Raw genomic sequence first — 19,061 nt, forward strand, 5'->3', positions numbered from 1 at the left:
CCTGAAGGCATCTCGCCTGGCTGGCAGAGAGGGTCAGCTGATTATGTGGGAACAGGTCTTTCTTGGCTGTGTGCAGGCGCCGCTGAGTTGAAACCACTGGGGCTTCAATCACTATTGTTATTCCCAGTTCAGTTTTGACATCCGCACATTCGGGGGCGGTTAGGGGTTCTGCTCTGCAGCGTGGGTGGCGGCCAGCACTCAACAAGCAAATCGATGTCGCTAAAACCTTTCTGAGGGTTTTTTTGTGTGATGATAACAATTCTGAATCTTGTTTGGGTGCTGGACTAATAAGTAGAGGTCGACTGATACATGTTTTTTATGGCCGATACCGATTATTTTGACATCAGTCTTAACCGATCCCTGATATGTGCTGTCAATTTTTTAGGGCCGATTCTTGAAGCCGATATTGCCTTTTCTCCCTCCATTTACATGATAAAAATGACACAATGATAACAAATGTTACAAGTCTCAATTCAAACAAAAAAAGAACAAAACATACTGTATTATCAGTTGGATAGCAAACAATGTGTATATTGTTCTAGGCCTCGAGGTGGTGGCGCCTCAGATGATCCACATGTTTGATGTGTTTTTCTTTTTTCCGGTATACCTGGTGTTGGCTCAGTGAAATGGGCTAATATTTGGCTCATAAATGGCCGATATATTGGTCTATCTCTACTAATAAGACTGTCTCAGCTATAGACAAGCAAGAACAGTTGAGCTTTTTTCTTAGCATTACTGATCGCACCAAATTTAGAACCTTTCACAGTAGGGCTGGGCGATATATCAATAGAAAAGATATATCAATATATTTTTAAATGTGATATGGAATTAGACCATATCGCATAAATCGATATAATTCAAATGTTTTTCTTTCTTTCTTATTTATATAAATGCTGCCCTTACTAGGGTTTAGTCATATTTAGTTCTTCTAGTCTTTAATAAAGTAATTTGTTAAAAACACATTTGTAGAGTCATATTGGTGCAAAATCAGGGCACAATCCACAGAGAAAAGCTGTAATTGGTAAACTTTTCCCCTCTGAAAATCAGCATCAGGCTCAGAGATCCCATATTGGTCAGGCTCTAGTGAAATGTTGTGCTGAATGCCAGCTATCAAGAGAAACTGTCTCTGAAAGAAAGAGAAACTCTCCCCGACAGCGTTTTTGACGTCACTCCTGAGTAGGGCTTCAGTTTAGGACGTAAACAGCTTGGTACTTGGCGGTGGATATCTTTGCTGTAGGTCTTCCTGCGTAGGGAGCAGGTGTAGCATGATGCAGCTTGGAACAGGCAGCCTGCTCCTTTCATGTCGCTCACAGCCAGTCGCCAGTGTTGTCCAACAGGACCGGTCCAAGGGCCACACAAAGGATCCAGAGAGTCACCGCTCTGTGGAGAAGTGCATTATGGTCAGGATCTGTCCAGGCTCCAAGATGGCAGCTGCGCTAATAAAACGAGATTGCTCGGCCAAAAGGGCTGAACAAGAGTGGGTGTTCTGTTTATGAACTGTTAACACTTCATAGGGCACTCATTGAAATACGTGCAAATTCCAAATTTCAACCCTAGAGAATATTGGAGGATATTACATACTGTCAGAAAGTGTAAAAAAATCATACGAAAATAATATTTTGAGAAAAAGTTACGAAGATGCCAACACAAAAAGTTTACGAGATTAAAGTGGCTTCTACGAAAGAAAAAATGCGCAGATTTATGAGATTTGAAGTGGTGAATCTGGGGAGAAAAAAATTGCTCTTTTCCCACTTTTTCTTCCGTAAATCTACGACTTTTTTTGCGCAGATTTGACCACTTTAAATCTTAAATCTGCAACTTTTTTCTTGTAGATTTGCCACTTTAATCTAGTTAATTTGCAACTTTCGTTCTTGAAATATATATATTTTTTAACAATATTTTTTATGAAGTTTCAAGTGCATATCAAACTTTATGTTGAATGTACAAACATTTTCATTTATATCCCCTCGAAACATACATTCATTCACACAGACAAAGAAAGTGAGTAAATAAAATGGACAGTGACAACAAACATCAAACTAATGGAAAATAAGTACTAAATGAAATAAATAAGACTAAAGTGGAGCAAAAATAAAATAAAAAATAAAATAAAAGGCAGGATCATTTCATAACCTGTTTGTTCAGTCAGTGTTATCCGTTTCATTGGTCAGGAATGACATAAATTATTACCCAAAATCCAAGCAAACTCCTCCTGTTTACCTTTAACAATGTATGTCCAATCTCTCCAGTCCAAGACAAGTCATCAACTCCGTCTTCCATTTTGCTAGTGATGGTGGTTCTACATTTTTTCTCGAAATATTACCTGAAGTTACCAAATATAGTTCTTTGCCCGATAAAGGGTTAAGAGTTAGTTGATGTTCATTGTGTTGAGCTTTTTGTTGTGTGTCAGAAAACTAGTACAGAAAAGCCTTCAAACGTCTGTGTCATTGTGACAAATTAGTGGAGTGTTTTGGCCTCAGGGACAGCTTTATCTTATGGCATTGATATTATTGTTGTTCACTTTAGAGGCCTTGAGCCATGTTGAGCATGTTTACAGTTTGGTGTTTGGGTCCACTGATCTCAACCTCATTTATTTTCATCTGTTGGCTGTTGCTGCTATTTGTTGAATCTGCATGATGTGGAGTTTTAAAGCCAGGATAATAATAATAAAAAAAAAGGCCTGACATACAGCTGATGTTTTTGAGTTGTTGGAACACGTTGTTCATCAATGACTTCTCACAACTCTGCACAATATCTATGTGTGCAGGCAGAGTTTTAAGATGCCCTAACTTGTAGTCTAATATTTTCGTAGTGAGAAAAGGCTCTGCAGTTCACTTAAAAGTAGCCGTTCATTTTGAGCTTTTCTTCCTGAATGTTTCTTTCTCGGGGACATATGCTGCTTTTGACGCTGCCAGAGTCAAAAAGGCAGGTTCTGTCGGGTAACGACTTGCCAGAATTAACATCTGCAGAGCAGAATGGGAGGTCCTGTTGCATCTGAATGTACGATCACTGAAGTACATTCAAATGCAACAGAACCTCGCCAGAGTTTGATATAGGCCCCATCACAGCTCCAGACAATGCAGCAGTCTGTTGTTTCAGCCTTTATTAGCCCCCCCCCCCCAACATGAAACCATAGCAGAGTGGACCAGCCACAGTCTGGCGGGTTAGGATTTAGATTTCCAGTAAAACTCAAAAGCCAATGCACAGACTCTGAAGATTCATAGCAGCATACTGTTTGTGTAGCTTTCTTTCTTTCTTTCCCCTCCAGCGAGGGCTTCAGACAGTTTATTCAACTGGTATTAGAATGAAAACACTTTTCAATAATCCTACCAAGAAAAAAGAGCAGATCACAGAACTGACTTTGACAGGATCACAGGCTCAGAGCCAATAATAAATAGCTTGTATTAAGTGTCTCATGAGTCACAATGAAGGATGGATCAGTCGTCTCAGTTTCTTGTAGTAGTGCGTGAACAGGTTCAGTCGGCCATGCAGATGTTTAATCTTTGACAGTGAAGACGCAAAATGGAATTGGGCCAATCACAGTCCAAATGTCTTAATGGTTTGACACTTTACCACTGTTTCCATGGACAGGTGTTTGATGCACTTCTTCCTGGAGCTCAGGACTAATATAGGTCGCATGTACAGGCAACAAAAAACGTGATATGTCTCCGTATTTCACCGTCCGCTGTAATGCGCCCGCCACCATCTTGCTGATGTAGAAGTGATTGACAGCCAAGCGAAGTTTAACCCATGTAGGCCTAAAACGCCTGGAAAAAATGCCCTTTTGGTCATTTTTTTTGTCATTTTGTGTCTTTTTTTAGTCATTTTGTGTCTTTTTGTGGTAATTTTGTGTCTTTTTTTGGTCATTTTGTGTCTTTTTTTGGTCATTTTGTGTCTTTTTTTGTCATTTTGTGCCTTTTATTTGTCATTTTGTGTCTTTTTTGTCATTTTGTGTCTGTGCTCATTTTGTGTCTTTTTTTGGTCATTTTGTGTCTTTTTTTGTCACTTTGTGTCTTTTTTTGGTCATTTTGTGTCTTTTTTAGTCATTTTGTGTCTTTTTTTTGTCATTTTGTGTCTTTTTTGGTCATTTTGTGTCTTTTTTTTGTCATTTTGTGTCTTTTTTGGGTCATTTTTGTGTCTTTTATGTTGTTGTCATTTTGTGTCTTTTTGTGTCTTTCTAGTTTTTTACCCAAAACCTAGGTCAGTGGTTTTACAACATAAATCAACTGAAACTGCAGTTCTTTTTTTTTTTACAACAGCAGACCGTACCTGCTGTTGTACCGGGAGCTGAGAGCAGCACTATACGTACATATGGGCCGTGAAACGTGAGCCGCTATACGTGCCATAATTTGTGGTATTGACACACTGTAGCGGTTTGACAGTGCCGGGGTGCCAGTCAGAGCTAATCTGACAATTTTTCTTTTGTATTTTGATTTGTCAAACTTACACAGGACCCATGCCATGGTCCCTACTAACAACCAGAAATCAAGTATGACCATTTCCAAAGGAGACCCATTAGACACAAAACACACACACAAGAATTTGCAATTCAACACAGTGTATTATACCATTCAGTGTCCCAAATTCAACCCATAAGTCAAACAACCTCTTCTCCTGTTTATGTTGGAGAACTTGTTGGTTTGCTGCAATGTTTTCTGTGTTTTTTGTTGACAAAAGGTAGTAAATGTGATCAGCATCTTGAACTGTGACAGTTTGTGTATTTGTGCTGAACGTATTGCACCACAGAAGTGTGATGGGTCTTAAATATGCAGCATTAAAGCTGTTGTATAATGTTGTGCTGCATCAAAATATTCCTATAAAATAAGAGAAGATGCCAACACATATTCATTATATATCTTAAAAGACAAATTCTGAGTGTTTTGGCTGTTTTTTGGCTGTAGGAACTTCCGGATATATTTTCCTACATCAAAACTTTCCAGATGTGTGTGTGGTGGTGTACGTCATGGGATGTCAGATTATAAGATCTAAAGGATTAGCAGCATCATTAAATTAGTCCGCCTCCTTTTTGTGAGCTCATAACGTTCCTGTTTATCCCACTGCCACCTACTTAAATAAAGTTCACTAATAAAGAAGTAACAAAACTTTATCTGGAGTTGTTTTCGTCAAACTTTCTGTAACAAATTTCAAGTAAACAGATGATTTCATTTGATAACGCAGCACATTTACACTCATGTGAGCTGCTGTTTATCTCACAGATAAACAACTTTTTTTTGGATTCATATTCTTTGTTCACTTGAAGGAGAACATGGACTCCACCTCAGCCTGGACACTTTCGCAACCTTCGCAACATCTGGCCTGGCTGGAACTCATCTGTGTCCATGTATCACTTGTTTTGTTTGGACAACTTCCTGCTGCTCCAAACCATCTCCATAATGTTTCCGGTATTTGGATAAAGTCCAGCATGAAAGCCGTTCTGTATTGAGCCTAAGCCATATTACCCACAATGTAAACATTGCAATGCATTGTATGTTTGCCCACAGCACAGCCAACTAAGTGTTTTTTAAACGTCTTCCCTCCAGGATATATTGAACAAAAGCTGAAACAACTTGGCTTTGCACTCAATTTTTAATAGTTTTGCACAGAGGAAGTTCGATTTGATTCCTCCCACTTGCAGCTGCTGTATTCTGCGTGCATCAGTGTGATTTGACAGCAACATCAATCATATACAGCATGGGTCTCAAACACGCGGCCCGCGGGCCAATTGCGGCCCTCGTGACGATATTTTGTGGCCCTTACTTTGATATGAAAGTTTAATGTCAGTTTTATATGAATGCCACTTTACCGTGTTGTGTGTGGAAGGTCCTTTAATTGCTTTTTTTTTTGGTAATTGTATGTCTTTTTTTGGTCATTTTGTGTCTTTTTTGGTCATTTTGTTTCTTCTTTAAGTAATTTAGTTATTTCTTTCATTTTGTGTCTTTTTTGGTCATTTTGCGTCTTTTTTTGGGTAATTTTGTCTTTTTTTTGTCTTTTTTGGTTTCTTTTTTGGTAATTCTGTGTCCCTTTTTTTTGGTCATTTTGTGTCTTTTTTTGTATTTTTGTGTCTTTTTATGGTCATTTTGTGTCTTTTTTGTATTTTTGTGTCTTTTTTTGATCATTTTGTGTCTTTTTTTAAAGTAATTTAGTTGTTTTTCTGTCATTTTGTGTCTTTTTTTGGTCATTTTGATACTGCCTCCAGCGGCCCCCAGGTAATTTGAGTTTAAGACCCCTGATATACAGTATGGTGTCAGTTTCGCTAAATGCACTTTCACAAAATAGTTTGATGACAGTCGGGACGATGTGGAGAAAAAACGACACCAATTCGGTGAAATCTTTGACCAGGAGAAGCTGGTGATGAGCTCCTGTTAGTGGATGTGAGGTTTGCAGACGTACAGTAAGATTAAACTGCCCTCACACTGAGATAAATGAAAGGAATTTCATTGGAATGCGCTCGTAAGACGGGGAAGACGAGAGGCTCAAACGTTTGAACTCACCATTTGGTCGAGGGGCATTCCAGCGAGCAGCTCCGCAAACATAAACAGCAGCGTCCCGATGGAGGGGGCTGCTGAGCCGGAGCAGGGGGTCCTGTGGATTACAAAACTAATCTGAGGACAGACAGGGGACACCTGTGCCCTCAAAGAACGCCGAGGATTACGGATCCACGCTGCGCTAATGAGGGGAGGACAGCTCAGTTTGGATAGGACGTGCCTCAGGGCCGTCCTGCTCCTTTCTCCCTGCTGCAGGCAGCTCCTTCCACTATGAAAATGATTTTTTACTGTTACATGTCAGAGCTGCAGGGCTTCTTCACTTCCCTGCAGGGTGAACAAGAAGAGAAATCACTGTAATGTAATGCATTTGTGCCATCTGTCACGTATTGATACACCTGTGATTTGCAACTCTCGGAGTAGCCTGCAGCGCTAACCTCATTATAACTGTGTAAATGCCTTTAAAACCTAAAACACTCCCGTGACTGATGAAGCAAGCATCGGGAGAGAACAGCAACGCATCCAGTCATTTCCGGAGCATTGTGCAATCTGAAAATATTTGTTATGACTTGTCATTAATATCTGATACAGTCAGAGGTTTTCTTGTTGTGGCACGCTGCGGGGTATCTGCAATAGTCAGCGAGATGTTTTAAGGAACAGTAATATCTTGGTGGTTGGAACATTGCTGCCAATGATGCAAACTGGGTGTTTACAACAGGAAGAGATGCGATCTGTTTAGCTCATTTGTTTGATTTTGCCTCGTGTCATGTTGCTTATAAGAGCGGAGAAAACAGTCTTGATGGCTTGGATGCAATGCTGCGGGTTCTGCTGGCTCACTGTGAGAGATTGGAGTTCTTCCTGATTGTGGTGCATTAGCAGGAGAAAGGTAGAGCGGGGAGAAAGAGAAAGAGGAGAGCGTGGGCGTGTTGCTAACTCATTGCAGCCCAAGTCCCCAAGGACGAATCAATCCCCCCGCTCTGAAAGATATCCGAGAGGCGCCGCACTGCACACTTTTGTCTGTTTCTGCCTCTTGCTAATGTGTACAACACTTATATCAGAGGAAGTTAACAGAGTGAAGACTTAACCCATAGGAACCTATGGTGACAGCCGTGTAACAAACACATTAAATCTTCCAGAATCTCCCATATTCAGAACAGAAATGTGAAAAAGTAGCTGATTTCAAAAAAGCTTATTTTTGTTACTGACCATATTTCCTGAACAAATTAAAGTTTTTACATTTTTTTAAATTTTGATATATGTTATGGAGATGCAAACAAAAAGACACATGTTTTTTTGTTTCTGTTTATTATTGATTTATTATTATTTTTATTATGTTACTTAAAAACAAATCTAACAAATAATTTATTTTTAAACAGCACTATTAATGTGCACTATTTTGATAAATGTTGTGGAGATGCAAAGAAAAAGGCAAATTTGTGTCTCTGTAAGCAGTAAATGTGTCTAGTTTTTTTATTTTTATTTTTCCAACACTATCTTTATTTATTTTCAGACATAATAACACATACATGTAACTACTGGGACTCCAAATATATGCCCCAAACCATGTAAAACAACACAAATAGTAAATATAAATCACTAATGAAAGAAGGAAACTTAAATACACAATAAAAAAATAACTAAAAAAACGATACAAATACTACTTAAGTAATTAAAAAAAATAAAAGAAGTAATAGAAATAAGAATACAGATGGGGGAGAATAAATACAAAACCAACCATACACTGCATATAAATGCATAATTATTTTAAAATAAATATTATAAACATAAATATCATAAACATAAATACCATAAATGCCCAATGTATCATATATGTCATATCACAGATCTTTGACATTTAAGGGTAGATTTTTTTTTTAAAACATCATAAATGTGTTCTATGTGGTATATCCTCTATAATTTTCCTTTAAGGATAACTGGCTCTGGGTTCTTATGTGTTAAACTTAAACTACCTTTCTTGAAAGCAGTTTCTTGCCACGGTAGCTTTGTTTTTAGATTGTGTTGGAACAAGAATGGGACATTAACCAGATTTCTGACTCTCACCTCCAAGTTTTGACTTTGCTTAATATGTTTTTATCGACAAAACATCCCATTTACTGCAGCTTCCCCCCTCAAAAAAAGAAAAAAATCTTGTGTTTAGCTCTTTTGTTGAGTGCACTCGAATCAAAATTGCTATTATGTTCAAGAGCACTTATCGACAGCTTTCCTCAAGAGCCGAGTGATGATATGAAAGCCACTTTGTCTATCATACAACACATATTCTTACAATGCTGTCTGCAGGAAGATGATACTGTTGAGCGATTAGATCATCATGAAAAATCTGCCAAATCATCAACACCAGAGGGTAAAAGTGAACTCATGTTCAGCAATATTTCACTTACTTCAAGTTAAAACTTTTTTTGCTTTGTGCAACAGTTGTGTGACATGTTTAAAAGGCCTGTTCTGAAAGAAAATTTATCTGAGATTTTCCAGAAACATATTAAACCAGAGCCAGTTCTTGCAGTGCTTGGGGTTGGGTCAGCTACCATGGAGCTCTCTCTCTTTATCAAACAGCCAGAAGAATGTGATTTGTTTTGTGACCCTGTTAGCGAGAAGAATAATTCTACTAAACTGGAAACAAAAAAAAATCCTCCAGTCTATCAAGCTTTAATGAATGATGTAATGAAAAATTTGCAGTTAGAAAAAATAAAATTCACCCTGAGAGGTAAAATAAATACCTTTTACACAACATGGCAGCCATTTATGGACTATTATACTAAATATAATGCCATGAAAAATGAACAACTGTAAATTTTAGAACACTTGACATCCTCCAAGTTGTATTATTACCATTTAAATCTCTTTCTTTTATTTGTAAAACTTATTATTGTTTTGATATTTGATTTGACTCCACCTAGGTTTTTTTTTTGGTTTTTTTATTTTTAATTTAATTTTTTTATTTTTCAATTTCTTAATTTATTTAATTTTTTTACATATTTTAATTTTTAATTTTTTTAATTTTTTATTTTTTTTAATTTTTATTTTTTTTAATTTTTTAATTTTTTAATTTTTTAATTTTTTAATTTTTTATTTAATTAAATTTTTTTAATTGCTTTTAATTTTTTACTACCATTCTGCTCATGTTGATTTCAAGCATAAATGAACGTGTACCATCTTTATTTTTGTATGTGAACGAAAGAAAGAAAAAACCCCAATAAAGAGAAGTTTAAAAAATAAAATAAAATAAAATAAAATAAGGCCTGTTCTGAGCTGGTTTGGCATCAGTGTACTCTGAAAAGTAATGACAGGACCAGAGGAATGTAAAAGTATGAATTTATTCATTTTCCAGGTTTTCTGTTTGCACACCTACGTTTGTGTGTAAAACATTTTATTTTTAGACTCGCTGTCATTTAAATGGATAGCTTCTCTGTTTTGTTAACTAAGTCTACATCTTTTCACAGCAATAGCGGCTGAAGCTGCCCCTTCATGTGGGCTGTGTGTTTGCTTTTGTAGCCAGCTGTGCTGTGAAGGCTGCAGACCTCCTGGAAGGTGGTGGGAGGTGGTGGGCTTCCAGCCAGACGCCTATTTTTACCCTTTTTATGACTCAAGCTGCTTAATGAGAGGACACATAGACACTAATAAGTTCTGTCCCTATTTCTGAACCTTGTGTAGTGATGTGGGTTAAACATTGACGTTTATTGATATCAGTAGCAGCTGTTAAAGTTGACCCACTGATTGTACTGTTTACACATCTTCGGCTGGTCTGATGTTGTGTACTTCAGCTGCAGCAAGGTGTGGTGAGAGGTCATAACAGGTGTTTGGACCTTCATAACAGAGAATAGTCCATAAAAATGTCCAGGCAGTGTTTAAAACACCGTTGTTCATACGTTTTTAATTTATCTTTCTCTTAAATGTTAATACTTTCTACTTGTTTATACTGTAAATTGTTACTACTTTATTTTTGACTTGTTTATTTGCTAATACCTCTTATATTTCTCAACATGGTCTCACAGGAATCCGTGAAATATCAACGGATTTGCTTAACTCAAAATCCGTGGAATAGCCACGGAATCACTCAAATTTCCATGAAACTGACACGGATTTCGCTACAATGCAAGTTAATGACAGTCATATCCCGTGGCTATTCCAACATACAAAGTGATTATGTACATTCACTGAGTGAATATCTAGAAAATAAAACATATATTTCTCGCTAGAAATGTGATCAAAATCCATTTTTATGCAGAAACTAAGTCAAAATATTGATTTTTTCACTAAAAATGAGAGAACTGTCCACCATGTTTTTTGTTCTGACCGCCGGGACCTTGAAAGTCACGTGACTTGGAACAAACCAAAAGGAAAAAATATCCATGGAATAGCCACGGGATATGACTGTCATTAACTTGCATTGTAGCGAAATCCGTGTCAGTTTCACGGAAATTTGAGTGATTCCATGGCTATTCCACGGATTCCTGTGAGACCAGGTTCATATTTCTAGTTTATACTGCTTATGTTAAGTCTATGTTCTTCTTCAATATATATGTACTTTGCTTAAAATTAGGGTTGCAAAATTCTGTGAATTTTCAAAGTTAAAAAACTTTCCATGGGAATTAACAGGAATTTATGGGAATAAACTGGAATAAACCATGAATTTTACATTTTGGAGGTTGGAAATTGAAGGTTGGCCTTTAAATATAGCTGGGGGAAATATATTTTAGCATATTCTTGACTAAAACAACCAGATTTCATGCAAGTACACTTTAATATCTATGCTATCCCTCAATCACATGCACATATCACCTTTAAATTGTAGTATTTTGCATGGATGTCAAAACAAAATGTTTATATTTATAACACTTTATTTAACCTCGTAAAGCACTGAGGTTTCCCTCATTTACAGTGATGTACATTCACAAACAGTACAGAAAAACAAATTCAAAATACAGATAACAGACAAGATAAATAAGCAGGAAAGTTTGCAATCAAGCTAGGGGATTGAAAAAATGTTCTGGGCGTATTGATCCTCAGTGTGAGATGAAGATCGTTCCAGGTCACGGGGCATTAAGACAAAAGGCTGACTTCCCAAGTTCAGTCTGCACACGGGGAACTATGAGAGGAAACCAATTATTTGATTGTGTCATATAGTGTCCATGGTTCCAATCAAGAAGTAAGGAGGTACTTTTCCAGTAATGGCCTTAAAGATAAATGGATTCCAATTCTTTTGCCTGTTTGCCAGAGAAGTTAAGCCCTTTTTGTCATATAATAAACAGCAATGAGTGTTTTAGGCATGAGTGTTCGGATATGATGCATTTCTTTTAGATTACCCGATTTCCATCCATACATTGCCACAATCCTGATGGAAAGTTTCCAATTTGGAAGATTTCCACAATTCCCCAGCTTAACTTCACATGGAACGTCTCTGGAAATTGACCAGAAAATTTCCACCCCTTGGCAACCCTACTTAAGATATGGATTTGCATATTAGATGCAATAACTGCATAATTGATTAGTTTTGCACTCTGTCGTAATGCAATCCAACACCAGTCCAGACTCTGAAATATAGGATTTGTTTGAGCTAAAACTTAGTTTTAGCTTTATGTTTTCCTCCAAAAGTTTCTAAAGGAATTTACTCAGCAACAGTGCAGATGTGGGACAGCTGCTCTGGATATGAAATGTCAGATTGGCAGCGTGAAGCGAGGCTGGAGATGTTGAAGCGTTGAAACTTCATATTTCACAGAGAGGGTTTGGTCATCCAACACAGTAAATTCCATGATTTTGTTGCTGTCTGGAGGGAGTTTCTCATGCTTTGTCATTTTTTCAGGCTATGTTTGTGGCTGCCTGTCTGTCTGTACTAGTTAACATGATATTTGTGCATGTTTTAGCACATTCAGGGTTTTAAAGCCTCTAACAGGGAACCTTTCCTGGAAATTTTTACACACTTTTCTGCCCTACAAAGCCTAACTGTAGTAGCTACATTTTTGGTTGAAATTGAGTTATAACTAAAAAATAACTTTTTAGAAATGTTTTAAAATAAAAATTGCAGTAACTACAAAATCCAACTCAAAACCAAAGCAGTAATTGCACTTACCACAGTCCGCTTTGGATATATATACACATTTAAACATACAATTAATAGAAATTAGAAGTTTATTTGAAAGGGAAAGTGTGTTCAAGTAAAAAAGTGAGATAAAAATATATTGAGACTAAAATATAACATTACTTTATAATATTAAGTCTAAAATAAGCAAATCTTTGAATAGAGCTGTTAAACACTTTTAAATACACTTATAATAAAATCAATTTGAAAATGTTTATTTACTGAATACAAAATATAAAAGCAATAAGAAAACAATAACGTTATAGTTACTGCACTGTGTTTGTGCATCACTATTGGAACCTTTTACAGCAAAACCAGAGTGCAGGAACTACGTTTTGGGGTCAAAGGTCATGATTTCATCATTCATTTCATCGGCCAGTTAAAACACGTCAAAAAACTTTAAAGCAGTTTTTCTCAGTTTTACCTTTTGCGTAGTTACTCCAGTTAGACTTTGTAGGGCAGTTTTTTTATTCAGCTGTTTTGCTTTTATCAGATTATAACTAAATTTTTCCCCAGTTACTGTAGTTAAATCATGTAAAAATTTGGGATTTTGCACAGTTTGTCCATGTTTGTCAAATGGCTCAAAATCATATAATCCTCCTAATTAGTGAAAATGTAGCTGTGTGTGTTCGTCAGGGTGGTCTGCCATCAGGTGTTGGTGGAAAGATGCCACACCCTCCTCAGAATACCCCACTAATACACACACACACACACACGTAGACGCAGTGTGGTTGTAGACGTAGGTAACCTGACCCTGGTGAGCTGAGTGCCTGTCACAGCTCATTAGCATTGGGATGGAATGAAAGCTGGTAGAAGTGGTTCTTTGCTTGAGTTGGAGCCTCACCAAGCAGGAAGCCCACAGCTCAGAGCACCCACAGCGACTCAGCAAACCAGCCACCCAACACTGCAAAGAAGGTGTGTCTAAAAACAAGATAAAACATTACATCTGAGGGAAATGATCTTGCTGCAAGAACAGAGAATTTCACAATTTCTTAAATTAAGATTGTTAAATCTAGAAATAAGCATGTTGAACGCTTAAAATAAGAAATTATCTTAATCTTAACCTTGTTTTAAGAGTTAATTTCTTATTTTAAGTGTTCAACATGATTATTTCCAGATTTAATAATCTTAATTTAAGAAATCTTGTCAAATGAAATTATCTGTCCATATACACTGAAAAAAATTGGAGTGACATTTACTTAAAAAAAAGCTAGGCAAGTTTTTACACACAGAAAGTGTTTGTAATCTTTACTCAAGTAATATTTATTTAGATAATGAAAATACACAAGTAAATAGTAAGTAAGTAGATTCACTGATGTCCCTCAATTACATTTTAATTGGAAATATCAACTAATTAAGCCAATGAACTGGTTTAGTGAATATGACTTGGAACGAATGATTCAATTTACATACAAAACTGAGGACACATAATAACAAACAATCACTAAGTAATGCACTACATGAAAAACTGCTAATTCAAAGTAAAAGCACTGAATTCGTATTTCTTTGTAGAATGTATATAGATGATTGAAATAATAATTACAGGGCCAAAAAATCTTTTTTTTTCAGTGTAGCGAGATAATTTCCCTCAGATTTAGTGTTTTTATCTTGATTTTAGACACCATTTTTTGCAGTGAACAGTCTGCAGCAGCCCAGCACCTCCATCATTACCACAAACCCATTTGTCTCCAGGCCAACAGCTCTTCAATATCCAAACATAACAGGACAGACGTCTGAATATAACTTAATGCTTTACCCTCCTTAATTTGAGCCTGCCATCTACAAAATGTACCAGCTTGTTTTTACTTTCCTCTTTGAAATAGTGAGAGTGTTAGTGGCTTTCTGTCATTTAATGTGACTGTCTGCTCAGGTGTCAAATGATATTTTAATGTGTTTAGGGAAGGAAAGCGGGTACTAACTCTAGTCGTCTGGTTAGCAGCCAGACTGAGTCAATAGAGCCTCTCCGGCTCCCAATTCCCCGCAGTCAGCACAGCAGCAATCAGCCGGCTGGCACTCTCTGCTGAATACTAATGTGATTTCCTGCTCGCTGTCGTGGAGGAGACCGGGCCGGCTACACTCTGTGTTTGTACCAAATAAGACCTAACTATTGTGCTTCAAATTGCTTTTGATGCATCTACGGACGTCAGTAATCATTGAAAGCAAATTGTGCTCTTATATCGGGATTTAATTAAATTTTATTGACACACCTGCTGGAGGAAATCAATTGAACTTTATTAATGTTTGTTTAGAACACGGGTCTAAAAACTCAAATTACCTAGGGGCCGCTGGAGGCAGTGTCAAAATGACCAAAAAAAGACACAAAATTACTAAAAAGACACAAAATGACAAAAAAAAAGACACAAAATGAGCAAGAAATACACAGAAATACCAAAAAAGACACAAAATTACCTTAAGAAGAAACAAAATAACCAAAAAAGACACAGGATTACCAAAAAAGTCACCAAATTATTTTAAAAAGACACAAAATTACTAAAAAAAAGACACAAAATTACCTAAAAAAGACAAAATAATTTAGAAAAGACACAAAATTGCCAAAAAAGACACAAAATAATTTTAAAAAAAATACACAAAATTACCAAAAAAAGACACAAAATTACCAAAAAACGTCATTAAAGGGACCTTCCACACACAACACGGTAAAGTGCCATTCATATAAAACTCACATTAAACTTTCATATCAAGGTGAGGGCCACAAAATATCATCATGAGGGCCACAATTGGCCCGCTGGCCGCGAGTTTGAGACCCATGGTTTAGAAGAAGAAACAGCTTTTACTTTGGAAGGGAACAGATATAATATAATGACATCAGTCGGCATAAAAGTCTACACACTTGGTTAACTTTTACTCTTCAGGGTTCACTTTGTTATCAGTTAAATCATTTGTATAAATCTGTTGTTATTTATCTTCCCATTAGTCTTCCTCTTATTCTTAATGAGTAGGACACAAATATGTGCATGAGGCTTATTGGTGTGCAGCCCTCTCCACATTGATTTTCCTTTACAAATGCACTCTTTCAAAATTAAAATGGATGATTGCACAGATCAATAGCCCAGCCATAGGATAATACACAATCTAAAACTCTAAAACACTTTTTAAAGTCCAAAGCAAGTTGGAGACCAGAGCACTCGATCAGTGTCAGACTGGCTCATGGAAAAAGGCTGGATCCCAGGATATTCCCCATCCATCTTCCTCTCGCTCCCCCTGCGAGCTCTGCTGGAAAATCCAGTGGAGGCTGAGCGCCCACTGATAGATGATCCGGCCCATCGAATGAGGAGAGGAAAACAACCCCAAGCTGAGTGCTGCATGACGGCCACAATCCCCCCCGTTTCCATCCTTAGCAGTGGAAAACTTCTCACTAAAACACATGTAATATAACGTCTTTTATAGCCGAAAACTGCAGATGAAACACTTTGCAGCTTTGACTCGACAGCTTTCACCTCCACAGGCTGAAGTTAGAAGAGGACACACCTACACTGCAAAAAAGGATGTCTAAAAACAAGATAAAAACACTAAATCTGAGGGAAATTATCTTGATGCATGGACAGATAATTTCACTTGACAAGATTTCTTCAATTAAGATTGTTAAATCTGGAAATAAGCATGTTGTATGCTTAAAATAAGAAATTAACTCTTGAAACAAGATAAATTGAAGCTACAAGCAGCGATGAACTGCAAATGATTTGTTTCTTAGCAAGATAAAAAACACTTTAGATTTAGAAGTGTTAGATAATTCATCTTATTTTAAGAGTTAATTTGCTATTTTAAGATTTAAGATTTAGATTTAACAATCTTAATTTAAGAAATCTTGTGAAGTGAAATTGTGAAAGTGAAATTATCTGTCCATGCAGCAAGTTAATTTACCTCAGATTTAGTGATTTTATCTTGTTTTTAGACACTCCTTTTTACAGTGTACACTATCTTATATTCTGTCCCTAAGAAGTGTTTGCTGTGCTCGGCTAACAAATCTCCAGCTGGGTCACATTTTTTATGTCCACTTTTTTTGCTGACATATTTGCACGTTCTGTGCTTTTTTGTACTGTAGGTGGTACGGTTTTAAGTGCTGCTTAATTGTTTCAAGCTTTTTTTAATTCACACGAGGGCGGGTGACTCTAACAGGATAAAGGAAGGAGTTGTGTAACACTTTTTGGATGATTGGGGCTTATTTTTTAGACACATGGGTCGGATTAGATTAGTCAGGATAAAAGAAACAAAAAGTTAGAAAGTACAGCTTTTTTTCACTTTCACTTCTTTGCTCACACGCTCAATACATTTAGAAATAATTGTCATATCAATTATCTACATATAACCAATTTGGTCGGCCAGTTAAAACACGTTAAAAAACTTTAAAGCAGTTTTTCCTCAGTTTTACCTTTTGCGTCGTTCCTGCAGTTAGACAGTTTTAATTCTGCTGTTTTGCTTTTATTAGATTATAACTCAATTTTTCCCCGTTTACTGTAGTTGAACCATGTGAAAATTTGGGATTTTGCACAGTTTATCCATGATTTGCTCACACGCTTATTCACTCTTACTCCGCTGCTGTGGGTTGTCTGGTCAATCGATGGGTGCTGAGACACTCCTGATACAGTTCAGTATGTCGGGTCAAGCTCGGTCGCCTGGTTGTCAGATTCAAAGCGTCGACTTAGACAACCGAGCTTCGATGTCTCTCCTCTCTGCCTCTGTGTCGCAACCTCACTCTCATTAAGGAGAGCTCTCCTTTTCCCAGCTGTGTTGTAAGACTTCTCTGCAGATATTCTGGGATCGTCTCATTAGTGGCTTTTCTCTCGGCCGTGTATTTGGTAACTGCATTGTAGGAAGTGGAAAATATTTAGGTAAGACGTTTCAACCACCAGAAGTTGGTTTGTTTAAAGGTTAAACCCAAGAAGTCTAAAAAAGAGAGAAGTAAGCACGGTGTGGTGGTGTTGCTGGGTTGTCCCCTGCTGAGGATGATGATAGAGTGTGTTGGCAGCATGAGGTTTGCTTTGGACATTCTTGCTTCAGAAAGAAAGAAAGAAACTTGTTCATTTAGGTGACTTTTTAAAAAAACTTTTCCTTGCAGTGCCACAACACCATGCTTTGATTAATATTACTCTTCTGTCATTTACTCATGTTGAGATAACGACCAAGTAGAGCGACACAAAACAATGAGATGCAGACCTGCACCAGTTCAAACCATAGACTGGATATAAATATTTGGAGGTAGTCACCGTGACGTCACCCGTTGGTTTGTAGCCTGTTGGAAGCATCGAGTTCAGCGTTACACTCGTCGCCATCTTGTTTCCGATACGGGGAGCAGACCATATCTGGACTGTGGAGGAGGAGAGGGATCTGATCACTGACTACAGCCTCTCTACACCTCAACCTGACTGAGAGAAGCTGCTGCTAATTCATGTTAGCATTAACTGGGATGTTAGTTTTGGCTAGCAACAAACAAAACAAAATGTATGTTACTGACCTCAGAAAACTGAGCAGCGACTCCTTGGAGTGTCTGTTAGTCCAACCAAACGCTGAACAAGACATTTTTACTGAACTAAACGTTCAAATAAACTGTCATTAGTAATTATCAACTATTTTTCATGCAAAAATTCTGTTTTCAGCCTCTCAAACATGAATTTTTTCTGTTCTTTGCTATTATATATTATATATATATTATATATTATGTATTATTTTGACTGAATTTTGACTGATGCATATCAAAACATATAAAGACATCCCTTTGGGCTTGGGAGTGTGATGATCATTTTCAATCATTTTAAATGAGTGTGAAAGATAAAAAAAAGTTCATCGACCTTTGCACCAGGTAACAAAGTGTGACACAACAAGTCTCACTAATAAGTCTAGACTCTATACTGTGGTCCTGTATACGACCTTCATTGTTTTTAGTTGATCTTGGATGTCAGTGTTTTTTTTACTTGACTCATGTGACTGATGCTGTTTCATTATCCACATCCAATTAACTCTGACCTTTTTCTGTCTTTCAGAGCTCGATGAATCTTCCTCCAGACAAAGCGCGACTGTTGCGGCAGTATGACAACGAGAAGAAGTGGGAACTGATCTGCGACCAGGTGGGCATCGGTCACTCACACTGTATGATATGGTGCACAGTGGTGCTGTCCAGGTCACACTTAATGCACCGTGGCTGCATAATTACCAGACGTAGGAGAGAAAATGATTGGAGTTAGTTTGGTTTAAAGTTTTTCGGGTTTTTTTTAAACTTTATTTTGCAGTTTCTCATTAACAAACATACAACTTACAAGCAGAGACAACAAAAGAGGGTAACACTTTATATTAAGGTACACATATTCAACATTAATTGGTTGCTTATTAGCATGCAAATCAGTACCTTATTGGCTCTTAATTAGTCATTATTAATTACTTATTAACGCCTTATTCTGCATGGCCTTATTATACAACCAGTAAGCCATTAACTAAGAGTTTTACCTCAATATTAATAATAATATTGCTTA

The 19,061-nt window shown here is 37.0% G+C and overlaps 1 protein-coding gene across 1 annotated transcript in view; it reads left to right on the forward strand.

Annotated features, from left to right (window-relative positions):
* fmnl2a (formin-like 2a) overlaps positions 1 to 19,061 on the forward strand; it is a 91,391-nt gene that overhangs the window by 10,615 nt on the left and 61,715 nt on the right. The window contains 1 exon segment of the mRNA XM_059342981.1: positions 18,576 to 18,659. Within this exon segment, the coding sequence (XP_059198964.1) occupies positions 18,576 to 18,659 (84 nt within the window).

This window comes from Centropristis striata, chromosome 10, assembly GCF_030273125.1.
Source record: "Centropristis striata isolate RG_2023a ecotype Rhode Island chromosome 10, C.striata_1.0, whole genome shotgun sequence".
Classification (NCBI taxonomy): domain Eukaryota; kingdom Metazoa; phylum Chordata; class Actinopteri; order Perciformes; family Serranidae; genus Centropristis; species Centropristis striata.